The 27,607-nt window shown below is 39.3% G+C and overlaps 1 protein-coding gene across 4 annotated transcripts in view; it reads left to right on the top strand.

Annotated features, from left to right (window-relative positions):
- LOC125455391 (armadillo-like helical domain-containing protein 4) overlaps window positions 1-26,816 on the top strand; it is a 130,506-nt gene extending 103,690 nt beyond the window's left edge. For all 4 annotated transcript variants that reach the window (XM_048537260.2, XM_048537259.2, XM_048537256.2 and 1 more), the window contains 3 exons: window positions 9,193-9,224; window positions 9,850-9,984; window positions 19,792-26,816. In XM_048537260.2, coding sequence (XP_048393217.1) covers window positions 9,193-9,224; window positions 9,850-9,984; window positions 19,792-19,860 — 236 coding nt within the window. In that variant the 3' untranslated portion in view covers window positions 19,861-26,816. The remainder of the gene's footprint in view (window positions 1-9,192; window positions 9,225-9,849; window positions 9,985-19,791) is intronic.
- Window positions 26,817-27,607: the final 791 nt, after the last annotated feature.

Here is a 27,607-nt window from a genome sequence, read left to right as displayed (position 1 = left end):
AATCGAAAAATCTATTATTTCAACAAATGCATCCGTCTCCAAGCCACCCACAGTTGGGCGTTAAAAACCTCCAGCCAGAAATGTGCACTTTGTATGACTGACGGCACCAACTTGTGTTTCTGAGAATGGATATTTGTTTGACATTTTCAGGGCTTCAGTTAGGGAATGGCAAAGTGGGTCTGGCATGACCAGCAGTGAAATAAAATCTGTATCTGAACAGAACAGCTTGAAATGGTGCCAAGTAAGTTGTGAGCAGAGACACAAATTGTATTGTACAGCAGGCTGGATTGAGTTCTGTTTCTGTCAGACGGAAAACATATGAAAAGAGGTGGGTTATACTTTTACGATGCCACAGAACATCACAATTGCCCAGGTCATAGCTGTGGTCTGAAATGACTTAATTTGCTGACAATAAGATTTTTTTTAATGTATCAAAGGAAGGCTAGATATCACAGTATCTGTTCTTGCTGGTTGATCTCATCAAGCAATTCTTTTTGAATATGGTTCCCAGGAAATTGGGGCTTCAGAAAAATGAAGCAGACACTTCATATGTGTTTGTATACCTGTAGGTCTGAAGGGTCGGCAAAACTGTCAAGCAGCTCATTTTCAAATTTAGCACAGTACTTTGTCAATCAGTTGCAATTAATGATGTATAAAGAACTTGGAAATGAAACCAGAATAAAATTGATTTCACTTAATATAGATCTGAAAACCATGATTCAGCAGACTTGTTTCTGGAAATAGGATTACAAGAAGGTGAAAGACTGCAGAAAGCCTTTTAAAGTAATTGTGAGAAGTACTTTAAATGTCAAATAAATGAGACTATTTTTGGACAGTAATCAATGGAGATGATGAGGTCTTCATCTGATGACAGGAGAGCTGCCGTGTCCTGGGTGTAACCACCACATTAAGTGCCTAATTGAGCATCAGCAGGCCTTCCCCTAGGACACAGAGTGGAAATACCAGCCCTTGAGAGCCACCAACAAGTCAGTGTTGCCAGGGAGTTGGTGGTTATGCCAGAAACGCATATGAAGAAGCCTAGGATCGTTGATGGGCTCAATCCTAAATGTGTGATGGCGGGATAGAGATCATGGGATCAGCTTATGGCAGCGACCGGAGGGTATTTGCAGCAAAGACAAGGATGTTGCTCTCATGGGACTCCAGGGCATCCCAGTGCCCCGTCCCTCAATCAGTCACTAAATACCTTTGTGTGAGAGAGTCACCATGGGACCGTGTCAGCACACTCAGAAGTGAAGGCACCAAAACAAAGTTGCTGGAAAGCACAAATGCTGCCAGACCTGCTGAGCTTTTCCAGCAACTTTGTTTTTCCTGATTTACTGTATCTGTAGTTCTTTCGGTTATTATCAGAGGTGAAGGCGCCCTGCATGGTGAATTCCCCTCCTGGCACTGGATGAATACTGCTCATTGCCTTGTCAGTTTGCCCTGTTGGCCAGACAGGAAGGTCACCCATGAACCTTGCCACCCTATACTACATCAGGGTAAAAGTAAATGGTGGAGGGTCCACCTATGTCCCATCTGTTTAAAGGCTTCAGCACCACCAAATCTGCCATGAGGCAGGGAATTGAACTTCACCTCACCAGTTGGTATTTATAGATTGGGAAGCATTCTATAAGAATAATATTGTGTTCTGTGTCTTATTGATCCGAAAGCCTGGATAGATAGATAATGAGATCAGAGCGTGCCAGAGGGTAAGTGATCTAGTCCACAACTAATTGTCTTTTCGTTTAGTGACTGAGAGATGTGTTGAATGAAATTAACTCTCCAGGTGAAATTGCACTCTTTCAAACCACTTAACTGTATTGCCTTGGCCAGTGTCTTGCACTATTTTCAGAACATGTTATATTTAAGTAGAATTTAACCTCAGACAATATTACCAGAGCCCACGTCTGTAATGTAGTTACCCGTATAAGCTAAGCCAACAAATTAATTAAGGACAAGGGAACACTGCAGTAGCATTCTATTTGTGGTCTTGTGGGGAAGTTATTCTTTCAGACTACATTGCAGTGTTAATGCACCTCTCTGTCAAGGAAAACGGAACAGGCAAAAATGAGGGCATTGTGCCACGTTGGAGGCTTGTTGCAATGCTTATTATTTGCAAATGCGATTCATATCAGATTATATGAGGGAAAATAAAGGGGCTAAGGCATAGAAGCCACAATTCAGTTTTTCTTTACATCTTACTGCATTGACACGCTTTTTTTCCAAAGAGTCAGTTAGATCGATTCAGATTTTATAATAATATCATTGTCTGTTGTTACTTTCCTCACCTTGACACTTTTATGCATGAAATATTGCTGCAAGTGTGCAGATTATCGCCCTTTTAGTTGTCACATCATTCAGATGCTGTTGGTTATTGCAGTTTCTAAATGACCAGTGAAATTGAGATGCTGCAATAACTGGAAATGCAGCTTTGTTTCTTTTGAATGATTTTGAGGTGCTTCATAAATTGCTTTTTCAGTGGCTTTGGAAAGGTGCTTTGGATATCAAAGCCCAAAATCTTTGCAATCATATATTAGCCAATAAATTCACTTCTCCAGATCTAGACTGTGAGAAAAACATTGAAAAGGTTGGCAAATACGAGGCTTGTGGTCGTTGTTTTCTGGCCCACACTCATCCTTGGACAGAGGAGGAAGTTTTGCTGGAAGCCTCTTTGAAAACATTTATATCAATCTAACTGAAGACAGAGTGGAGAATGAGGGAATACGAAAGGGATAAAAACCTGCCACAGCTAAGGGAGTAAGATCAAAACCAGTCTTCTCATTCTAAAAGGAAGAATCACATCTCAGAAGTTAGTTACTCTTAAAACGTTGGCAAGCAGTACAGTCAGGATTTTATAGAGTATGATTTTTGTTTTGTCCAAAAGTGAGTTCTTTAAATTGTAAAGCATTGGACAAGAGCAACAAAACTTGGAAGTGGTAAATCCATGAGTCAAGGCCAAAGAGAAAGGTATTAATGTGAAAAATAATAAAACAGACTGTGACAGGAACAGATAGAGAGTATAAGGCTAGAGTCACGTAACAGATTGGAGTTCTTCTGAGGACTTAACACATGCTGTGGATAAAGGGGAACTAGTGGTTGTACTGATATTTCTGGAAGGCATTTGGCAAGGCGCCACATCAAATGCTATTGCAGAAATTAAACACTTGCCATGTTGGGGGTCGCATGTGGATTGATGATTGGCTGGCTAACAGGAAGCAGAGAACAGGTATAAATGTTTCTATTTCAGATTGGTAAGATGCAATGTTGTGGCACAGGGATTGCCGGAAGCTCAACTATTTATAATTTCTATGAATGGCTGAGGTGAAGGAGAGGAAGATTTGGTTGCCACATTTTCTGATGATGCTAAAATAAGCAGTAAATAGTTGTGAAGAGAATGCAAGGAAGTTATAAAAAATATAAATAGGGTAACTGAGTGAGCACAGATGTAGCAAATCAAGTGTAGTGTGGGAAGTTGTCCATTTGGGGAGGAAAACTATGAAAGAAACATATTATCTAAATACTGAGAGACTTTACAGCTGTGAGATGCAGAGCCATCTCAGTGTTTGAATGCATGAATTGTGATAAGCTAGTTCCTAGGAGACGTATGGTTTATATTGTGAGGGAAATTGAATACAAAAGGAGGGTGGTTATTCTTCACATATGTAGGACACTGATGAGATCACTTGCACACAGCATTGGTCACTTTTTAAAATTTAATGAAGTACATAAATGCATTGGAAGCAGTTCAGAGATGGTTTACCAGATTAGTACTTTGAATAGGTGGATTGTCTTATGAGAAATCAGACAGGCTAAGCCTGTACACTGGAGTTTCGAAGAGTAAAAGGTGACTGAATTGAAACATATAAAATCCTAAAGGATTTTGACAGGGTAGATGTGAAGACGATGTTTCCTCTTATGAGAAAACCTAAAACTAGCTATTGCTGTATAAAAATCAGATGTTTCCCATTTAACAGATTAGGTGAAATTTTTGAGGTTCAAGATCTTTGGAACTCTCCCCGAAAAGAGCAGTGAAAGCTGAGTCCTTATGTAATTTTAAGGCAGAGGTGGATTCTTTTTAAGCAAGGGGTTGAAAGGTTATAAGGGGGAGGTGGGAATGTGGATTTGAGTTTGCAATAAGATTTGATTGAATGGCAGAGTCAGCTGAAGGAGCTGAATGGCCAATTCCTGCTCCTGACTAATGTGTTCATATGTTTGTATGAAACAAATGAACTGATTGGGAGAAATGCCACATTTAGTAGTGAATAGAAGAGTGATTTTAACATCAGGAAATAATCACTAATGAGTCAGGATATTTTCTTAAAAATGGAAGCTGGCATCTAATGCAGAATTTCCACCTCCCATTTCTGGCAAGATCCCATTTTTGCAAGGGGTCTATACATGAGCTCAGCTGAGAAATTTAATTTGTCTGCTGAGTAGTAAGACACCACATTTTTCTTTTGGCAATGACATTGAGCCCACTATGTGCAAACTACAATTTTATGAAAGAGATGTCAACATTTTTGAAGGGTAGACTTAAGGTTTACTTAGCTGTTGAGTTTTGGAACAATTTAAGTCCCCAACCCTTTAAAATTGAGAGTGTATAACTTTCACTTCGAGTTTCAAAACACTGTTAAACATCTCTGTTTGCAATTTTGGTAAACTTAGTTGTTTAGATTTGCCCAAGATTTATTATTATAGATGAGCTGTTCATGAATACTTGGCACGGAATTTAATAAACATTTTGACAGTTTTAAGAAGTTTTCGAAGAATTAACTCTCTTTTAAGTGGTTTATGAAATAGATACTTTCCAATAGTTTGACGACTTTTTTTTGATGGCTTCATAAGTGACAGTTTTAAAATCTGAAGTATGTTTGAGTATTAGTGTTAGATTTTTGGAAGTTTAGTTTTTTTGTATAACCAAGTCTGTGCAATGCTGAATTAAACTTATTTTGAAAGATTAAATACGTTATCAATCCTGCTACCTTTATCAACCCAGTGCATTATTACTTCAAAGAACTCAGTTGCATAGTCAGATTGTTTGCCTTTGACAGATCTATGCTAACTTTCATCTGTTAATTAATACATTTCCATGTGGCAAGTAATTTAATCCCAAATTTGTTTATTACAAATGTTTCCACCATTGACATTGATAGTCAAGTAGTTGCTGAGTTTACCTCTCTCCTTTTTTGAACAGGAGTGTAACGTTTACGATCTGAACATCTTTTAGCATCTTGTACATATCAAAGGAGAATTGGAAGATTATGGCTAGGGCTTCCAGAATTTCTATTGTTGGTATATTTTCTGGAATCTGGACTAGGCGGTTTTTACAATTTGAACAGTGCGAAAATTATGAGTACTTTTATCTGCCTTTATTCTGTGTATTTTCTTTGTCTTTTACTGCCAATTTGGCAGAATTCTTGGTGTTGGTAAAGTAGCATTGATTTACTATCTCACTGTGCTCTCTGCCTCCACTCGAATCTCCTACTTGTGACTATTCCTTTAAAAACCCTTCCAATCTCTGTACCTGAGACTTTAGATCTTGGCCTAGCTCCACTTGATAATATCAAGAATTAATCTGGTCAACCTGTGTTGCACCTTTTCTAAGGCAAGTGTGTCTTTCCTTAGATAAAGAGTTCACAATATTCTGGATGTGGTCTTGCCAAAGTATTATATCATTGTAGAAAGACTTCTTTACACTTGTGCTGCAACCTAATTGTGTCCCTGTTTTCTTGCAATGCATTGTGCTAAAAAAAGGGCTTGAACTAAACTAAGTAATATTTTAGTCATAACAGTAAACAAAAACTACTTGGCAATAGTCCCAAAAGTACACAAACTGGAAGTACCCCTTAGTCCCATAGTCTCCCTACCAGTCACGCCATCACACAGAGTAGCAAAGGAACAACTACAAAGGAGACTAAGGTACCTCGTCAACAAGTCACTCTGCTCGATCCATTCAGCCTAAGAGTTCCCCAATTTCATCAAAGACATAAGTATAGATGACGGTGAGACCATGGTATAGTTTGATGTCACTGCCCTATTCATATTAATAGACATACCACTAGCAAGGGAAACAATGACAGCACTACTAAAACAAGAACAAGACCCTAGTGACACCATCTCCACAGACAACATGCTGAAGCTATTGGACCTATGCCTCACCACCCACTTCACTTTCAACAGCCAAATCTACAAACAAATCAACGGGACACCCATGGGATCATTTATCTCTAGACTAATAGCTGAGGCGCCGATGCAAAGACCAGAAAGTACGGCCCTTCCACTAATCCAACCAAAACTATGGATACGCTATGTGGACGCCACCTTTGTCATCATTAAATGGACCAAACTAGAAGAGACACACAAACTAATAAACAACACTCTCACTGGAATCAAATTCACCAGAGAGGAGAGGAACAAACAGCTCCCATTCCTAGACATCATCGTAGAGTGCAGGACAAATGGTGAACTCCAAATGAAAGTACACTGTAAAAGCCACACACGCTGACCAAGTACTGAACTTCAACAGTAACCACACTGACACACACAAACAAAGTTGCGTGCAAACATTATTTAAACAGGCAAAAACACACTGTAGCAGCACAGAGCTACACTGAGAAGAAGAATACCTCTTCCAGGGGTTCAAGGACAATGGATATCCAAAACACTGGGTCAGAAGATGCCTATTACACCAACAATACCAGGAAGATACTATGCGCCCCAACACACTCATCAGGCTACCTTATATCGGGAACAGATTGGACCTAACCACAAGACTCCTATGACCACTGAGCATCAAGAGTAGCACACAAACCCGTATTAACCCAACGACAACTGCTCACCCAAACCAAAGTTCCACTACTCACTATGGACAGGTCCAATGTCATGTACAAGATTGTCTTCAGTGACTGTGATAAACACTGCATGGGACAAACAGGAGGGAAATTAACAGCAAGAGTACATGAACACCAATTTTCTACAAAAAGACATGGCCAATACTTACTCATCTCTATCCACATGGACGAGGAGAACCACCAATTCGACTGGGACAACACTAAGATCCTGGGACATGCAAAGCAGAGACAGGCATGGGAGTTCCTAGAAGCCTGGTACTCCACAAAGAAAGCCATTAATAAACACATAGAGCTCGCCCCCATATACACTCCATTGCAAAGAAAAACCGAAGTGAGGTAATCCAGCTCAACGGACGCCAGGGAGAACACAACAGCTCTTCATCGGAGGCTGCACTGATGATGTTACCCAGCAGGGTAATGAAACATCTGCAGAACAAGAACGAACCAGCTCAGCGAGCCAACCAACCACAAAATGCACAACCCAAGCTACAAATCTATTCCAAAAATCTTCTGGATGCTTCCTGCATTTGTGAACACTCTGTCTCTAAGATGGTACCATTTGCAAGTAGCACTTGCCACTTGTGTTTATATAATGGCATTTGCCATTTTGCAGGTAAAATGGCACTTGTTGTGCTGAAAAATTGGAGAAAATGAGGTCAAATTTCATGACCAGAGATTTAAGTTGAGTGGTCTTTTCCATTTATGTGCTGCCTTGACTTTATGTCCCTTTGCTGATGACAACAGCAGCATTTTATTATCAGAAAAGACAATTCACTATTTTTAAACATGATCAACTCCAGCTTCAATTAGTACAGAATTGTACATCAGCAAATGTGTCTTTTAAATTCATTTTCAAACAATGAATGATGTAATTTTTTAGCAGTCTTCTCAGCAGTTCTCACTTATTAACTATAGATGATTGGATTTCAGAAGCACCTGCATTTAACTCAAATATATAAAGGATTTGTAGCTTTCATAAAGCAAAGAAGATGTTGTGAATTTGTGCCATAAAAATGATACATCTCTGTATGCTGTTATTCTTGTACTGCCATTCTAGGCAATTAGGCTGTGAATAGCGTATATCATTACTTATGCTACCACATGATACTTTCTGGGAATCTTTGGGTCACGTTGTTGTTAATCTTCAGCAAAAATAGCTAGAAAGCAAATATCATTGCCACAACTGATTGCAAGTTTGCTGCACCACCACTGTTCACACTCGTGTTACTTAAACAGAAGAATAATGGTGCTGAAGACCTAGCAGCAATGTGATTTTATGTGCTTCTTTAAAATGTTTGCTTTTGATGCCTCATTATTTACATTTTAAGCACAACAAGATCCATTCAAATAGTATCTTCAGACCCATTATTATAAATGGAATCACTGTTCAAATTTCTCTCTTCAAAGGCATAAATTTTACCATAGTGAGAAATACATTATTGACCAAAGCACTGTTATAGAGATACAACCTTTGCCATTGTAATCATTCCCTTGTAATAAGTAGCAGAGTGATCGAACGTTTGCTGTTATTTTGTTGTTATTGAGACAAGTACTTCAAAAGTACCAGCAAAAGAACTAAATCTTATGTTGATCATCCCCAAAAGGTATACTCAATTCCAATTATTTCCATATCAGTATCCTAAAAAATGATCCATGGTAGCATGGATTGTAATTGGACCACAGTGTAAAATTATGCTCCTGAATTTTGCAGTACTGCTCATCTGGGCAAGTAAACTGAAGCCAATAATCTGATTCACTTTGTGTAAGAGAGCATACAGTGTCTCCCTCAAGAATCTAATTGTCACCTCGATAATGTATAACTGACTAAGGAATGGCAGATGCCTAACAGTGAGTAGTTATATTTTATTAACTTCCTCCATTCTGTTTAGTGAGGTCGTGAAATCATCTGTACCTCTTGTCTTTAGGTACAAAATAAAAGACAAATTGAGTTCCTAAGAAACACACCAAAGCATCTTTACAAATTCTGTTACAAGTTATCTTCAATATGTTTGTTCTGAAAGAATTGAATGAGCCTCATGTTTTAGTGACAATTTTAAACTTGTGAGGGGGAAAAGATTTTAACCTTGTAATTACTGTTATCTGTTACAATACAAGATTAAGGTTTATGGGCATCCTAAGGCAATCAGAATTATTTACAAACTAAGCAAAGAATAAGATTGTCTGTGCCATTTCTGATTCAACGCTATGGTCACTGATGTGTTCTAATGATGTCTTCAGTAAATTTGACCATAAAATAAAGAATTTCACCGTTCTCTAATATTTGCCTCAAAATAATATTTATTTCCAGTAATACAACTATTTCCATCTGTCCCTTTTTCAGTAAGAAGCTGGCTGGAGAAAATCAAAGACAAAGTAAGTGCCTCGGGATGATTTCTTTTGGGGCCCATACACTTATTACGTGCTTCGGTTCAACACTGAACTGTCTCTCATTTTGATGTTCTGCAATTTTAAGGATTCATTTAAAGGAAATTACACCTGCCTTTTCTCTGTTACTGTTTTAAACTGCTTAGTTCTGTTCTAGTTGAAAGGACAGAAGTAATTTTGTTATCCTGGTGTGTTTTAGTGTAAATCTATCATGGTGGTAGCACAATTATAAACTCTTTGCACTTGTTTCAATGCTGAGCCTCAGCAAGATAGCAGGATAGCAGAGGTTGTGGAGAAAGCAGGGATTTAAGAAGTCAGCTTCCTAATTTCAGCTTTTAACTGCACAAATGCAGATGTTGGCAGTTGTGGTTTGATTTACACTTAAATCTTGCTGAGTGCTATTAATCTCAATGTTATTTTTACCACAGAGTCTGGGTTCATGTGTTTGATTTTTGAGTCTTTGTGTTTACTTTAAATGGAACCTGAAATTATGTACATTTTACAATGAAAATTTGAAAGTTTGGAAGAAAATATTTCACCACCCAAAATAAAACAGCTCGGAAAATGGTAACTAATTTTCATGACACATTTTAAACCTTTTGTATTGTTCCAGGCAGGTTATATGTCCGGGATGCTAGTGCCTGTAGCTGTTGGTGTGGCAGGGGCACTCTTCATTCTGGGAGCTCTCTACAGTTTCAAGGTGATGAATCGGAAGAGGAAAAGTGTTTTCAAAAGACGAGAAACAAAGGTAATTACTAGGAAAGTAGTCTGACAAGATCTACAATGCACCTTGTAACAGATCAGACTTATCCTTTGTTTGCTTTGATTATCTGTTTGACCCTTAAAGTTGGATATCATGTCAGTCAATCATTTCCATTTCTGAAGGTTCATTAAACTGAGCCACGTCATAATACTCAACATTTCATCTCAAATTTAGAAAAATATCATGTATTTCACTTGGAAATTGACTGAAAAGAAACAAGGACTTGCACAATAATAAAATGTGAGGCTGGATGAACACAGCAGGCCAAGCAGCATCTCAGGAGCACAAAAGCTGACGTTTCGGGCCTAGACCCGAAAAGGGTAGGTCAGATATTGAGTATAACGAGTATCAAAGCATTAAAAAAAGCAAGAACATCAATGAGATAAAAATGGTGAAAAGGCAAAGTTAAAATCTCTTAAATGGGCATTGTATTTGAAATAAAATGAATGTACTGATTGCACAAAAAGAGATTAATAGGTATGATCTTATAACGATTATGGAGATGTGGTTACAAGGACATCAAAGCTGGAAACTAAATATTTAGGGCGATGTGACTTTTCTTTGGAAAGAAAGATGGGCAGGAAGGAGAAGAAGTTGGAGTTAATCCGGGATAGATAAGTGTGATGGGAAGAAATGATCTAGAATCTGATGATGCAAAATCCATATGGGTGCAGGTTAAAGTTAATAAGAGGAAAATACACTGCGGCTAATAGACTATGGGCTTATTAGCGGTAGCTGTTCTTCAGGACAGAGAATAAAGCAGGAGATAATGAATGCATTTTTTAAAAAGATGCAATACATTTTTTAAAAAAGCAGCAAGGTGGCTTAGTGGTTAGCATTGCTGCCTTGGCTGTGCCAGGGACTTGGGTTCAATTCCACCCTTGGGTGATTGTCTGTGTGAAGTTTGCACATTCTCCCTGTATCTACATGAGTTTCATCCAGATGCTCTGGCTTCCTCCCAAAGTCCAAAGGTGTGCAGGTTAGATGATTGGGCGCGCTAAGTTGCCAATAGTGTCCGAGGATGTGCAGTCTGGGTGGGTCAGCCATGGGAAATGCAGTGTTGTAGAGGTGTGGGGGAAGGATGCTGTTTTATGGACCAGCCTGCTCCCATACTGTAGGAATTCTATGATTAATCATGGGTGTTTTTTTTAGTCTTCATGTAGATTGGGAAAAATCAAATTGGCAAAAAATGATTCCGAGGAAGAAAATATAAAGTGTATTCACGACAGTTTCCCGGAACAATATGTTCTTTGTCCACATTGGGATAATGAGGCAGGTTTATTAGTTGATCTGAGTAAAAGATTCATAGGGAACAGTGACTGTAACATGGTTGAATTTAGCATTGAGTTTGAGTGAGAAACTTGGGTTGGGGGCAACTGTGCTAAACTTAAGGAAGAGCTACACAGGGATGTGGATGGAGTGGACAGCGAAAGGAGTAAATAGTTCATGGCTCACAGCAGATACATATCCAAGTGAGGCAGAAAGATCCTAGGAAGAAGATAAACTAATCATGGTTAATCAAGGAAGTTGAGGATATAATCAAACTTACATAGAAACATAGGAAACATTAAACCCCTCGAACCTGCCCTGCCATTCAGTATGATAATTGTTGATCATTGAGCTCAATATCCTAATCCCACCCGCTTTCTCCCTTCAATCCCATATTCCTTGATACATTTTCGCCACAAAAGCAATGCCTACCTCCTTCTTTAAAACATACAATGTTTTGGCCTCAGTTGCACTTAATCTGATGAAGAGTTACTGGACTCAAAATGTTAACTCTGCTTTCTCCGCACAGATGCTGCAAGACCTGTTTGAGTTTGTCCAGTAACTTGTGTTATTGTTTTAGATCCCCAGTATCTGCAGTACTTTGTTTATTTTGTTTAATTTTAGAACCTGAACAAATTCCACAATGTCCTTTACCTACCCCCACACCCTCGAACATGATATGGGCTGCTTCCCATGATCAGCTTTCCTCTCAGGCATATATGTCCCCTTTCCTAACTGATGAAGGGTCACTGGACTCAATGTTAGCTTTGCTTTCTCTCCATAGCTGCTGCCAGACTTACTGAGTTTCTCCCAGCAACTTATTTGTTTCAGATTTTCAGTATCCACAATTCTGTTACATTGTAGAAATTTGTTCATGCTTTTGGGAGGGTACTTGCTACTGAAAGAGCATATACTGCTTAAGAAGTACGAGAAAAAAATCTGTTTTAAGGGGACCCTAGTTTCCAACAACAATGTTGGTGAAGATGGAATTTGCAGTGCTAGTAAAAGAGGATGTCCTTAAGAATTCAAGGACAGAATCAATTCGGCTAGAGCTAAGGAACAAAACAGATGCAGTTACGTTGCTCAGTATAGTTTGTGGACTAGCAGCTAGTGGGACAGATTCAAGAACAATTCTGCTGGGAAACTGCAGAGAAGTACAAATAGTATAGCACAGTTATAATGGGGCATTTTAACTCCCCAAATGTGGTTATAGATAGTGGTAACATAAAGAGTGTAGAGGAACATACATTCCTAGGCTATGTTCAGGTAAGTTTTCCACAGCAGTGTGTGTCCAGTTCATCAAAAGAGGATGTACTGTTGGAGATAACACAGTGTGGAGCTGGAGATAACGCAGTGTGCAGCTGGAGGAACACAGCAGGCCAGGCAGCATCAGAGGAGCAGGAAAGCTGAAGTTTTGGATCAGGAGCCTTCTTCAGAAGCTGTGTTCCTCCTGTTCCGCACCTTGTTATCTCAGACTCCAGCATCGGCAGTTCTTACTATCTCTGTACTATTGGATCTGGATTTTGGAATTAGCTGAGCCATTTGGATCAAGAGTTATGGGGGGGGGCACCATTTAGGAGGCAATGCATCATGAAGTTTTGAATGAACAATTTGAAGAGGATACTAGGTAATTCAGAGTAAGCATAATTAACTGCGCGAGAGCAGTTTTCACTGGGAAAGCATGGCACTGGACCTGACAGACTGGAACAAAAGATTGGCAGGAGAAACTACCATAACATCCCTTCCAAAAAGGAATGGTTTGGGCATATTCAGGGTATGTTCACTCAAAAAGAGATGGTGGCGCAATGATAGGATGAAAAAAGAGGTAGAAATTAAGATGAAACGAAAAATGGTGCTTATGAGAGCTATCAATTGAGAACTAAGTGGAATACAAAAGTTCAAAGCAGACGTTCAAAAGCAGATTGCAGAAGTGAAAAGGACTTATAAGAAAGGATTGGCAGCCAACAAAAAGAGAAACACTAAAGTTTTCTACATTGATGTAAATAGTGAAAGTGTGCTAAAAGGAGGAGTAGGGGCAATTAGGGACCTAAAGGGAATTTACACATGGAGGCATGAAGCATGGCTGAGGTATTACATGAATACTTTGGATCTGTAATTGCAAAGGAGGCAGATGCTACCCAGGCCATGGTGACAAGAGGAACCTCTGTCATTAGAAGGAGTTATAGTGGATAACGAAGAAGTCTTGGATTGACTTGGATTAAAGTTAATGAGGCACCAGGTCTGGATGAGATGCATTTTAAGATTTTGACGGAAGTGAGAATAGAAATTCCAGGAGCACTGGCTGCAATATTTCAGACTTCCCTCGACTCAGGAGTTGTTCAAAAAGGTTTGTCAGATTGGGGCCAGCAATTATAAATCAGTCTGTTTAACTTTAACTTAACTAAACTTCCAGAAACCAATAAAAACTAAAAGAACTGTGGATGCTGTAAATCAGAAACAATAACAGAAATTTCTGGAAAAGCTCAGCAGGTCTGACAGAATCTGTGGAGAGAAATCAGAGTTAACGATTTGAGTCGAGTGGACCTTCCACTTTTATTCCAGAAACCAACATTTGGGATAGAATTGGTAGTCACATGAAAAATAGTAGTTTGATTAGGAAGTGTCGACATGGATTTCTAAGGAGAAAATTGTGTTTAATTGACTTGTTGGAGTATTTAACTCAGTTGGATATGAACTTTGAAAATTTGATACAGATCCACACTCAGACTTATGAGAATTCATAGCCCATCGAATAAAAGGGACAGTAGTAATGTGGATGCAAAATTGGCTGAGCAATAAGAAACAGTAATGGTGAATGGACACTTTTCAGGCTGGAGAACAGATTGTATTGGAATTTCACAGAAGTCTATGTTGGGACCCTTGCTTTACTTGACATAAATTATTTAGATCTTGGTGTGCAGGGAGCGGTGTCAAAATTTGCAGGTCTTACAAAATTTGGAAACATTATGAAGTGTGAGGAGGACACGTAGAATTTCAAAAGGGCAAAGAGAAGTTGGTTTGGTAGAGTGGGCAGACAGGTTGCAGATAAAGTTAAAGCTGAGAATTTCAATGTGATTCATTTCAATGAAATGTAAGTGGACAATATAAAAGAAGGGGTGCAATTCTAGAAGGGATGCTGGAGTGGAGAACCCGGGTTTTTATATGCGCAGATCATTGAAGGTGGCAGGATAGGTGGGAAAAGCAGTAAGTAATACATGGGCTTATTAGTCGTGGAAAAGACTACAAAAGCAAGGAGAAAATGCTGAAAGTAGATAAAACTTTTGTTAGATAACAAAGTGTGAAGCTGGATGGACACAGCAGGCCAAGCAGCATATCAGGAGCACAAAAGATGACATTTCGGGCCTAGACCCTTCACCCCGAAACGTCAGCTTTTGTGCTCCTGAGATGCTGCTTGGCCTGCTGTGTCCATCCAGCTTCACACTTTGTTATCTTGGATTCTCCAGCATCTGCAGTTCACATTATCTCTGAAAACTTTTGTTAGGTTACAATGGTGCATTGTGTATAGTTGTGGGTTGCACACAATAGGAAGAATATGAACATATTGGAGATAGTACAGAAGAGAATTACAAGAATAGTTTCAGGAATGTCAAATTTCAGTTGAGGGTAGATCGAAGAAGTTGAGACTGTTCTTTGTGGAGAGAAGACAGCTGAGAGGAGATTTGGCAGAAGTTCGTAAAATGTGAGAGGTCGAGATATAGTAGATAGGCAGAAACTATTCTATGAGTAAAAGTATTGAAAACGAAAGGTTGCAGATTTCCAGTGACTTCCAAATGTAGCAAATGTGATATGAGCAAGAGTGTTTTCACACAACAATGGGATGTGTCTGGAAGACACTGCCTATGTGGTGTAGGTTATCAAGAGGCTATTAGAGATTGTTTCAATTCAAACAATGTGCAAGGGTACCAGGAAAAGGCAGTAGAATGACACCATAACGATCATTTAGAAGGATGGCTCACATACATGGACTAAACGGTGGCCTCCTGTGCAGTAACACTTGTGATTTCTTTTTTCTCAATTAAAGTGAAACTAGAAGACAAATTGAAGCATTCATAAAAAGAAAAAATTATGGGAAATGGGCATCACTGATTATGCCAACATTTATTGTCCGTTCCGAAAATTGAGAAATTGGTTGTGAACAACTTCTTGAACTGCTGCAGTTTGTGGCACAGGTATCCTCACAACAGGATTTGGACCAAGAGACAGTGAAGGAATGGCCATATAGCTCCAAGTTAGATTCTCTATGGCACGGAGGGAAACTTACAATTGGTAGTAATCTCATACATTTGCTGCCTATGTCCTGATAGATAGTAGTGGGTCACAGGTTTTGGAGGACCTTAGTGAGCTGCTTAAGTGCATTTGATGAGTGGTACAAGAATGCTGTTACTGTATGTCAGTGGTGGAGGGAATGAAAGCTGTAGGTGGTGGATAGGGTATCAATCAAGCTGGTTGCTTTGTTTGGGAAGGGGCTGAGCTTTCTGATTTGCTGCTGTCATACATGCAAGTAGAGAGCATACCATCACCCTTCTGACTTTTGCCTCATAGATAGTGACTAGGCTTTAGGGAGCTAGGAAGTGAGTTACCACAGAATTCCCATTCTCTGACCTTACGGAGGCACTTCAATTCAGTGACTGCTCCAGTTTAGTTTCTTGGCAGTAGTAACCCCCAGGATGTTGACAGTTGGGTATTTGGTGGTGGAAATGCCATTGAAAGGGGAGATGGTTAGATTCTCTCTTGTTGAAATGGTTATTGCCTAGCACTTGTGTGGCATGAAAATTACTTGCCAATTGTCAGCCCAAGCCTGAATGATGATGTTGTCATGCTGCATAAAGGCACTGATATCTTAGGGTCTGAGGAGTCCTGAATGGTGCTGAACTTTGTTCAGTCACCAGTGACCATATCCAGTTTTGACCTTATCATGGAGGGAAGGTTATTGTTGAAGAACTTGAAGATGGTTGGGCCTAGGACATTAACCCAAAGAATTCCTGCAGAGATGCCCTGGCACCTCCAATAACCTGAACCGTCCTTTTTTTTGTTGTTAGTTATAACTCCAACCCTCCTGCCTCCAGATTCTCATTGATTCCAGTTTTGCATGAACTATTTGATGTCACAGTGGGTCAAATGATGCCTTGACATAAATAACAGTCACTATCCCCTCAGGAGCTGAGTGCTGTCATATAATCAAAGCTGAGCATCAGTGAGCAGTTTATTGGCGAGTAAGTGCTGTATGATAGCACTGGTAACAATTCCTTCTAGTCCTTTGCTAATGACTATGAGTAGTTTGGTTGGGCAGTATTAGAGTCATAGAGTTGTACAGCCAATAACTCGCTAGTTATACAGCCAATAGGCTGATTTGGATTTGTACTGATTTTTGCGGGTCACAACTGGGCAAATTTCTACATTGTTGGTAGATGCCAATGATGAAGCTGTACTGGAACTGTTGGCTTGCACCATGGGTATTTGTAGAGTACAAGACTTTAGTACTTTCTCAGTAGAGTCATAGAAATGTATAGCATGGGAACAGACCCTTTGGTCCAACTCATCCATGCCGAACAGATATCCAATATTAATCTAGTCCCATTTGCCAGCATTTGGCCCGTAACCCTCTAAACCCTTCTTATTCAAATACCCATTCAGATGCCTTTTAAATGTTGTAATTGTACCAGCCTCCACCACTTTCTCTGGCAGCTCAATACATATGCGCACCACCCTCTGCATAAAAATGTTGCCACTGAGGTCACTGTTAAATCTTTGCTCTCTTAGATGGCCTCTAGTTTTGGATTCCCCTACCCTGGGTAAAAGACCTTGGCTATTCACCCTGTCAATGCTCCTCATGATTTTATAAAACTCCATGAGATCCCCCCGCAGCCTCCGATGCTCCAGAGAAAATAGCTCCAGTCTAGTCAGCCTCTCCTGAGAGCTCAAATCCTCCTACCCTGGCAACATCCTTGTAAATTTTTTTCTGAACACCTTCAAATTTCACACCATCTTTCCTTATAGTAGAGAGACCAGAATTGCCCGCAGTATTCCAAAATTGGCCTAATTGAGTCCTGTATGGCTGTAACATGACCTCCCATCTCCAGTACTGAAAGCACTGATCAATCAAGGAAAGCATACAAAACACCTTCTTCACTATCCTGTCTATCTGCAACTTTTCTGATGAAGGGTCTCGGCCCGAAATGTTAGCTTTTGCATTCCTAAGATGCTGCTTAGCCTGCTGTGTTCATTCAGCTCCACACTTTGTTATCTCGGATTCTCCAGCATCTGCAGTTCCCATTATCTCTATCTGCAACTTCACTTACAAGGAACTATGAACCTGCAGCCCAAGGTCTCCTTATTTGGCAACACTCCTCAGGACCTTACCTTTTTCTCCTCCCTTTATTCATTCATGGGATGAGGACATTGCTGGCCAGGCAGCATATATGGAGAGCAGAGGGCAGTTCAGAGTCACATGGAGGCCAGACCAGGTAAGGGCAGTTTCCTCCCCTAAAGGGCAAAAGTGAACCAGATAGGTTTTTCCCCTAACAATTGGCAATGGATTCATGGTCATCATGAGACTCTTAATTCAAATTCCACCATCTCCCATGGCAGGATTCAAACCAAGGTCCTCAGAATATTATGTGGGTCTCTGGGTTAACAGTCAAGTGATAATGCCACTAGGCCATCGCCTCTCCTCTATAAGTCCTGTAGGTAAGTCCTCTAAGCAATGTCAGCTTTTTCTGCATCCAGTGCCGTCAGCCATTTGACATCATGCTGCAGCAATTCAAGGAGATGGCTACCACAGACTTCTCAAAAGTAGTCAGGTATGGGTCAGAACTGATTACATTTCGTGAGCTGATTTTTAAAAAAAATTCTGTGGAATGTCGTGAGGTGATGAAATGTGTCATTTACGATGCAAGTTTTTTTCAAAGGAAGAAGGTAATGTGATGTTAGAGTTCTGCATTAATCTCCATGATTTCTAATGATTTGCTGTATATATTCTTTAAATGTCAGAAAGTTTGTATGTAATTAGTGGCTGTTAGATTAGTTTACTATGCGAGATTCTATTTTAATAATGGAGAATTTGAACAGAATTTCAATATTAATGAACCTAAATTGATTTAAATTGAATCTATATAATTTGAAGAATTTTAGTGATAAAAGTGAGAAAAATGCTATTGTCTACTTTATGTACAGTTGGGATCTTTTGGACATTATGGGACATGTTTTCTCAATTGTACCTTGAGAGTCATGAGCAATAGCACTGCATAGTCGGAAACTGCTGACCTTTTGAGCACAATTTTCTATCTAGGCACTTTTGTTAAATCTACCTGTCCAGGAATGTTATAACTGTACAGCAGGTGGGACTCAAACCTAGTCCTCCTAGCTCAGAGGCAGGGCACTACCACTGCACCACAGGTGCTCTCTCAGATTTCCATCTATTTTGAGTCATTGAGATATACAGCATGGAAAAAGACTCTTTGGTCCAACTTGCCCATGCCAACCAGATATCCTAAATAGATCTAGTCCCATTTGACAGCATCTGGCCCATATCCCTCCAACCCCTTCCTATTCATGTACCCACCCAGATGCCTTTTAGAGGTTGTAATTGTACCAGCCTCCACCACTTCCTCTGCCATCTCATTCCATACACACACCATCTTCTGTGTGAAAAAATTGCCCCTTAGGTAACTTTTAAATCTTTCCCATCTCACCTTAAACCTGTGCCGTCCAGTTTTGGGCTCTGCTACACTGGGGAAAAGATTCACCCTGTCTATGCCTCTCATGATTTTATAAAGTTCTATAAGGTCACCCCTCAGTTTCTGACACCTTAAGGAAAATAGCCCCAGCCTATTCTGCTTCTCCCCACTGGTCGTGCTGTCCAATCCTGGCAACATCCCTGTAAATCTTTTCTGAACCCTGTCAAGTTTCACAACATCCTTACTGTAGCAGGGAGATTAGAATTGCTCGCAGTATTCCAAAAGTGGCCTAACCAATGTCCTGTACAGCACAACATGACCTCCCAACTCCTATACTCATGTAATGACCAATAAAGGCAAGCATGCCAAAGCCTTCTTCACTATCCTATTTATCTGCAACTCCATTTTCAAGGAACTATGAACCTGCACTCCACAGCTTGGTTAAATTGGAGAACTATTGCCTTGTGAATTTCAATCTTCACACCAGGGTTTGAGTACTTATCTAGGCTACGTTGTCTTTTAGATGAGACTGTTTAGATTTTATGTCATAGTCAAAGAAGAGATGACAAGTTCTTCTGGTATTCTGATGTTATTTATCCCCCAGTCAACACCAAAATGGGTTGATTGTTTACTTAATTGCCATTTGTAGGACATCATGAGGAGCAAATTGGTTGTCAAATTGCCTATATAGAACAATAGGTATGCTTATTGTTACTAAGGTCATGGCAATGCTGTCTCAATCACATGTTCACATAAAATGCATAGTCGTTATACATATATGGTAAGTACTGTACAATACTGCTAATATCTTTGTTTAAAATTTCAGCCTAAAGATTTCACAAGCATGCAGGATCGGGTGATGCTGTTAGCTGATAGCTCAGAGGATGAGTTTTAAGTATGAATAATGTTTTGATGCAATACTAATGTCTGAAGCTGCACTGGAGTCAGGGGACACAGGATGTCACTGCTTTTTGCTACTTGTCATTTCTGATGCAAGTGTTTTTTCTTTTAATGAGAAGTTATTGAGGTTGCGAATGTTATTTGTGACATAATGTAAAGTCTTGTTTAATAGAAATTTACCTCATAGGAGCAACCTCAGTTTGATTTCACTGTATATTCATCCTGATAAATTGGAATGACCAGATGTTATGTAATAATGTTGCTTTAGTCAATAAATGCTTGGTTGCTGTCATTTTAAAACTGCAATATTCACTTTTTGTTACCAAAATTCTGGTAATGCTTTGGAGACAATGCTACTAAGCAATAATGGCTCCTTAAACAGTCTTTATCAAGTCAGTAATGAATGAGTAACAATTTTAACCAGTGCCTAACGGACTCATTTTGCTTTATCTACATTGGTATAAAATTCACAAAAGAAGCCACAGATAACAATTCTCGTGAAAAGAGCTGCCAATCATCTATAGGAGACAATGTCAGATTGTTTTCAGAGTTGAAAACCATCAATGTTTTAAGAGTGATGAATGAATGGTGCTCATTGCATAACTAGAAGGCATGTTTTCTGAAGAAGAGTTCTAAAGTCATATCAGACTCAATGTTAACTGTTTGTCTAAGCACAAATACTGCCAGACTGGTTGAGTATTTTGTTTTATTAGGCAGGTTTTCTCATTGAGTAGCTTTTAAACCAACACACATTGCAGGATGAATGTGACAATACCTTTGTCTCACTGTTAAGCTTGTAACTGCTCCCTAACAGTAATCATGCGCTGTGATTTTAAAGCTCAACTGTACCATTATCAGGTCAGTAATTAGTGTGCAGGAAGTGAGTCTCTAGGATATTCTTTCTATCACTTCCTTGCATTTTGTCACATACTCCCACCTGTATAAAATATTGGCAAGACACCACATACCCGTGATTCTTAGCATTGGTAAAGTTATATCTTGTTAACAGATGCATACTATGTTGCAGTTTGATTAAGAATTAGTTCTTAGAGACATGGACAATATTGATTTTGATGCTATTGGTACAAGATATTATATACACAAGATATTATGTGCAATCACAATAGTAAGTGGAATCCACTTATCATTACTTACCATGTGCCAAAACTTGCAGTAAATCTCATGATTTCAGTTTTGTGTAAATGATCCATTTTATGATTTGCTTTTAACTGCATTAAATTCCGTATATAATGCACAATTTGACAAACATTAGGTAGGACTTGATAATCAGGTGTAACAAAAATAAAACTGCATCTAATTAAGCATGATTATAATCTCTGCAAAGAATTTGATATGGTTAAAGTCACATTAGATTCAATGGTGTTTGGACCTTTTGGTGAATTGATTAGAAAAATACATATTTGTGAAAAGAAAAAAAGGATTTTTCTAATTGTTATACCATAGCAGTCCAGATGTAAGTGCCATTAAAATGTTGAACAAGTTGGCAGAGTGTTAGTGACACTAACCTTTAATCCAAATACCCAAACTAATCCTCCAGGGACACAACTTTATATCTAACCATTGTAAGATGCCCAGTCACTGACCTATAATTGTAGACAGAACTTAGTAAGGCTGGTCCACTTAAGTGTCTCATCAAAGGTGTACATTTTGAGGGATTTAGAGATTGTAATGTGTTGAATGGACTATGTCTTGTTGGATATTTGTTATCTGGCACTTACGTGTCACAAATGATACTTCGCCACTAATTAGCCCAAGCCTGAACATTGTCCAGATAGTGCTGCATTTGGATACAGACCTATCATTAATGATACTAAGAAAACAAATACATTCTTTAGAAGAGAAGGATAACAATGGGAACTTTACATTTGTGTAGTACCTTTCTTGGAATTATATATCTCACGGCTCTTCACAGTCATAAAGCATAAAGTAAACATAAGGTGAATTAGGGTAGAAGATTAAAAGCATAGCTGAAGCAGTCATTTTTCTTTTAATGAACATCTTGAAGGAAGAAAGAGGTTGAGAGATAAGTTTTTATGAAGGGATTTCTAGTGCCTAGGCAGCCTAGGTAAGACCACCAGTGGTGAAACAATTAATATTAGGGTGCCCAAAAGGTTGGAGTTAAAATTGCTCCGTGGATTGTGGAAACAGCAGAGATTAGAGATAGAAAGGGGTGATTCTGTGGAGGGACTTGAAAACCAGGATAATAATTTTAAATCCAAGGCATTGTTTGACTGGGAGCTAGTACAGATCAGTGAGCACAGTGTTGATGAGGAATATTATCTCTAATTTCTGTTTTTCTGAGAATATCAACTTTTTACACTATTTCTAATCTGATATTTATCCTTTAGCAACCCAATCCACTTACAATATTGCTTGTGTATTTCATAGAATTTATACAAGGTTTATATTAAATGTTTCTTTAAATTATCATGTTGGAATGGGATTCTGTTTTTGACTTGCTTATGACAAATACGAAGTGATGCTAAATTGGTGCTGGTTGCTAGTTTCCTCAGATGCTGTGCCCTGCTTCAGAAACATTGTATGTGTGCTTAAAAAGTGTTTGCTGTGTTTTTGGTGAAGTTAAGGTGATGGATTGGGAACAACGCCGGTATGGGGAAAATGGAAATTAATAAGCTGAGCTTCACACTGGGATCAGTAAGCTTTGCACGGCCAGGAAGGAGAGACCACATCAGTGCAGAGGAGAAGAAGTATTTTTACTGCTTCTTTCTTTTTGGCTCATAATTTGTAATATTTTTGAATAGGATAAGTTGAAGTCCAGGATTGGGCCCAACACAAAATAGTGACATCACAGACAGACTGTAAATTCATTGGTTTAGTGATAGCAACTAATTTGCCCATCTAATATGGGTTACTTTCAGATTGAAGGATAATGGAAGTATTTACATGCAACAAACTAAAAGACCAGTATGATTTAAAAGAAATAATCACATGAAGAACTAAGTAATTAAGACAGTGATGCAGGGCTGGGCAATGTGTTGTAACTGCATGTTGTGGGAGCTGGTGGACCCCATTGTGGTTCGTAGTGACCATATCTGCAGCAAGTGTTGGCTGCTTGAGGAACTCTGGCTCAGAGCTGATGAGCTGGAGTCCAAGCTTCAAATACTGTGACATATCAGAGGCAAGGGGAGCAGATACCTGGAGTCTGTGTTTCGGGAGCGGTCACACCCGCTAGATTAACTACCTCAAATTTAGTCAGTGATCAGGGACAGGAGAATGTGACCACAAGCAAGGCAGGTAGCAGGATCCAGCAGGTAATGCTGAACAAGCCTCATCTCTTGAGCTTGTCTAACAGGTTTGAGATTCTTGCTCCCTGTGTGGATGAGATGGGGCTTTAGGGAGGATGAGCAAACTGATCATAGCACTGTGATATAGGAAGCCATTTAAGAGGGGGAGAATAGAGAAATGTAGTTGTAATTGGGGTTAACATAATCCAGGGAATAGACACTGTTCTCTGGCCAGCCTGAAGGTATATTGCCTGCCTAGCACCAGAGTTCATGATATCTCATCTAGGCCACAGAGGACCTTGCAGTGGGATGGGAAAGATTCATTTGTTGTGGACCATGTACGTACCAACAATACAGGTAGAATAAGGAAAGAGGTTTTACTGAGGGACTGATCACATAGGGGCTAAATTAAAAAGAAGAACCAAATTTTCTCAACTGGTGGGCTCTTTTGCAAAGAAAATTATGGAAAAGGTTAAGGAGGGTTGGGGAAGCAGGGGGTGGGGAAGTAATGGGAAAGAGAGTTTGAAAGGGTCAGGAATCTAACTTCAAGCACAGTAGATAAGGAGACAACTATGGGAAGGATAGCAGTCAATGCAGGACTGATGATGCTGTGCTTAATTGTACATGTTGTACAAAACAAGGTAAATGAGCTTGTAGTGCAGATTGAAATTGGTAAATACCAATTTGCAGGTATCCCAGAGAGATGTGACTCAAGGAAATCAGGACTGGGAACTAAATGTCCAAGAATTCACATCCTTTTGTCAGGAGGGGCCGATGGGCAGTGGGGGTGGGGTTGCCTTCTTAGTAAGAAGTGACATAGTTGGAAAGTGCAGAATCTGTGTGGGCGGAGTTGAAGGACTGCCAAGGGAAGAAGACCCCAATTGGAGTTGTGTACATGCTTCCTAGCAGTAGTCAGGATGTGGGGAAGAAAATAAATCAGGAGATAGAAAAGGCTTATAAGAAAAGTATTACTATAGTAATCTTGGGGGACTTCAGTATGCAGGTGAACTGGGAGAATGAAGTTGGTAGCAGATTTCAAGAAAAGGAATTTGCGGAATATCTACGAGAAAATTTTTTGGACACGTTTGTGCTACAGATCACTAGGGAGCAGGCAATTCTGGATTTGGTGATGTGTCATTGAGACAGACCTGATTAGGGAGCTGAAGGTGAAAGAATCCCCATGAGGCATGATATGATAGAATTCACCCTGTAGCCTGAGAGGGAGAAGCTGATATAAAAATTGAGTAAAAGTAACTGCAAAGGCATAACGGGACCCTAGCAGGGAAGATGGTGGGGCAGCAATGGCAGGAGTGCCTGGGGTAATTTGTGATGCACAACAGAAATTCATCCCAAGGAAGAAGAAACATACTAAAAGAAGGCCGAAACAACCATGGTTGATGAGTGAAGTCCAGGACAGAATAAAAATGTACAATGTGATGAAGATTAGTGGAAAGCCTTTAAAAAGCAATAACAGGGGACAAGATGAAATATGAGAGTAAACTAGCTAGTAATATAAAAGAAGTTTGCAGGGGTGTTTTTAAAGATACCTAATAAGTACGAGAGGCAGGATTAGACCACTGGAAAATGGGATTGGCAATGTAGCACTGGGGAACAAAGAAATAGCGGAGGAACTGATGAGGTACTTTGCAGTTTTCACAGTGGAAGAGACAAGCAGCATACCAGAACTTCAAGAGTGTCAGGCAGCAGAGGGGACTAACACCATAGTAGTGGCTATCACTAAGGGGTAGGTAATGGGGAAGCTGAAAGGCCTGAAGATGGAAAAAGCACCCAGACCTAACGGACTACATGCCAGAGTTTTGAAGGAGACAGCTGAGGAGATTGTAGAGGCATTGATATTGATCTTTCAGGAATGACTGGAGTTGGGGATGGTCCTGGAGGACTGAAAATCTATAATGCCTCTGTTTAAGAAGGGAGGGAGGCAGAAGATGGGAAACTATGGACCAGTTAGCCTGATCTCATTCATTGGTAATATTTTAGTGTGCAGTTTTAATTTGAGATTTTGGAATAAAACACGACAAAGTCAGCACAGTTTTGTCAAGGAGAATTCTTTGAAGTTCTTTGAAGAGGTAACAGACAAGTTTGACAAAGGAGAGCCAGTGGATATGATCTATTTGGATTGTCAGAGGGCCACTGACAAAGTGTAGCTGAGGAGACTGCTAAGTAAGATAAAAGGCCATGGTGTTAGCAGCAAGGTTCTGGCATGGATAGAGGATTGGCTGACTGGCAGAAGGCAGAGAATAAGGGTAAAAGGGTCTTTTTCAGGATTGCAAGAATTCAGGATTCAGTGACTGGTGGAGTTCCACGTGGATCAGGGTTAGGACCACAACTATGCACATTATACATTAACAATCTGGACAAAGAAACTAAGAGTATTGCTGCTAAGTTTGCAGATAGGTGGAGGGACAGATGGTGTTGAGGAGGTGGGGAGGTTGCAGAAGGACTTGAATAGGCTCAGAGAGTGAACAATGAATGGCAGATGGAATGTGCTGTGGGAAAGTGAGGTTATGTACTTTGATAGGAGGAATACAGATGTAAACTATGTCCTAACAGGGAAAGATTTTAAAAGTTTGAAGAACAAGGAGGCTCAGGTGTCCTAGTTCAGGATTCTTTTAAGGTTAACATGCAGGTTCAGTTGGCAGTTAGGAAGGCAATTGTAATGTTAGCATTCATTTTGAGAGGGCTAAAATACAAGAGCAGAGATATGTAACTTCAGCATAGAGGGTTCCAATCAGACCATATTTGGAATGATGTGAGCAGTTTTGGGCCCCATATCTAAGGAAGGATGTGTTGGTTTTGGACGGAATCCAGAGGAAGTTCACAAGAATGATCCTGGGGTTGAAGGACTTGTCATATCAGGAGAGGTTGAGGACGTGATCGAGTTTAGAAGGATGAGGGGGAATCTCATTTAAACCTACCGAATACTTTAGAACTGAGATGATGAAGAATTTCTTCAGCCAGAGGGTAGTGAATCTGTGGAACTCATTGCTGCAGGGGACTCTGGAGACCAAGTAATTGAGTGTCTTTAAGACAGAGATAGATAGCTTCTTGATTGTTCTGAGAATCAAGGGTTATAAGGAGAAGGCAGGAAAATGGGGTTGAGAAAATATCAACCGTAATCAAGTGGTAGAGCACACTTGGTGGACTGAATAGCCTAATTCTACTCCTTTATCTTGTGGTCTTGAATCTAAAGATGCCTATAACTGTGGTTATTCATTAATTTATTTTTTTAATAGATATTGGATTTCTAATTAGATGCAATGTTTTGTTTTGATATGACTACTAAATGGCCTACTGATTTGATAAAGACTGTTGGAAAAAAGAATCAATAGTTTCTTGTGGTTTATATATAGAGAATGATTACTTGATAAACCTATGATTTGGTTTAGCATGATGTGGCCTGTTAAAAATAAATACCATTCCATTCATTTGCTGATGGAATGCAATGATGGTTGGAGCAAATTACAGCATATGATAGATACTGAATGCACAGTTGATGTTCTAAATGCTCATGTCCTGCTTTTGCAAATCATTTTTTTTCCTGTTAGAAGTGATTGTAGAATGATGTTCCTTGTGCATTTAAGCCGTAATAATTTTATCCAGAAGATATTATCGATGTATTGTGGAATATGAATGTTTCATTTTATTAAAATCTGATGGAATAAAACCCGTGGCCTGTTTCTTTAGCTTTCAATTGTGTTTGGGTCTTTGTGACTTCTTTAGAGAAGATCATTTTTGTTCATCAATGTCCATAATGTGTTGTGATACCCCATAAAACTTGAACAAATTATTGTTTTAAATGAATCATATCAATGTTAATTTATGATTTGATGATGTTTGCAAAGTAGGATTGATTGCCCAACTCTAATTTCCTTTAGGACCATCAGAGTCAACCATATAAGCAAATGTTGTCCAGACCAAATAGGAGTGGTACGTCTCCTTCTGTGAAGGCCATGAGTGAACCAGTTGTGTTGTTGCAACCGTACAAGCATTAAAGATTATCTTTTTGGTTCCACATTGAATTGAGTTATAAAGAATACTGTAATGGAAATTCATCTCTCAAATCTTTGGGCTACTAACTAATACCATGAGCAAGATAATACTCCAACTTAAAAAGAAATCACTAACTCTGTATGAACATTATTCTAGACCAATAACTCAATGGACTTTGTCATATTATTTAAGTATTGACAGATCTTTATCAGTTCAATTATAGTGCTGGCACTGCAATGGAAAGCAACACAAATAAAAAAATTAGATGGCTCTTTTATGGCACAAGGTCGTCATTATTGCTGTGGTTGTGACACATGCCCCAAGATAAATGCCAGTGTGTTTCAAATACATAGTTTTCTATTTTTGAGGGCATAAAAATTGCATTTAAACATTCAAATTTCTGCTGAACATATTTTTCACCGTGATTATTTTCAGTTACCGCTGTAGAAGCAATAGTGAATTGGA

Source organism: Stegostoma tigrinum, chromosome 10, assembly GCF_030684315.1.
Source record: "Stegostoma tigrinum isolate sSteTig4 chromosome 10, sSteTig4.hap1, whole genome shotgun sequence".
Classification (NCBI taxonomy): Eukaryota; Metazoa; Chordata; class Chondrichthyes; order Orectolobiformes; family Stegostomatidae; genus Stegostoma; species Stegostoma tigrinum.
This window is presented reverse-complemented; position numbering and strand designations above follow the sequence as displayed.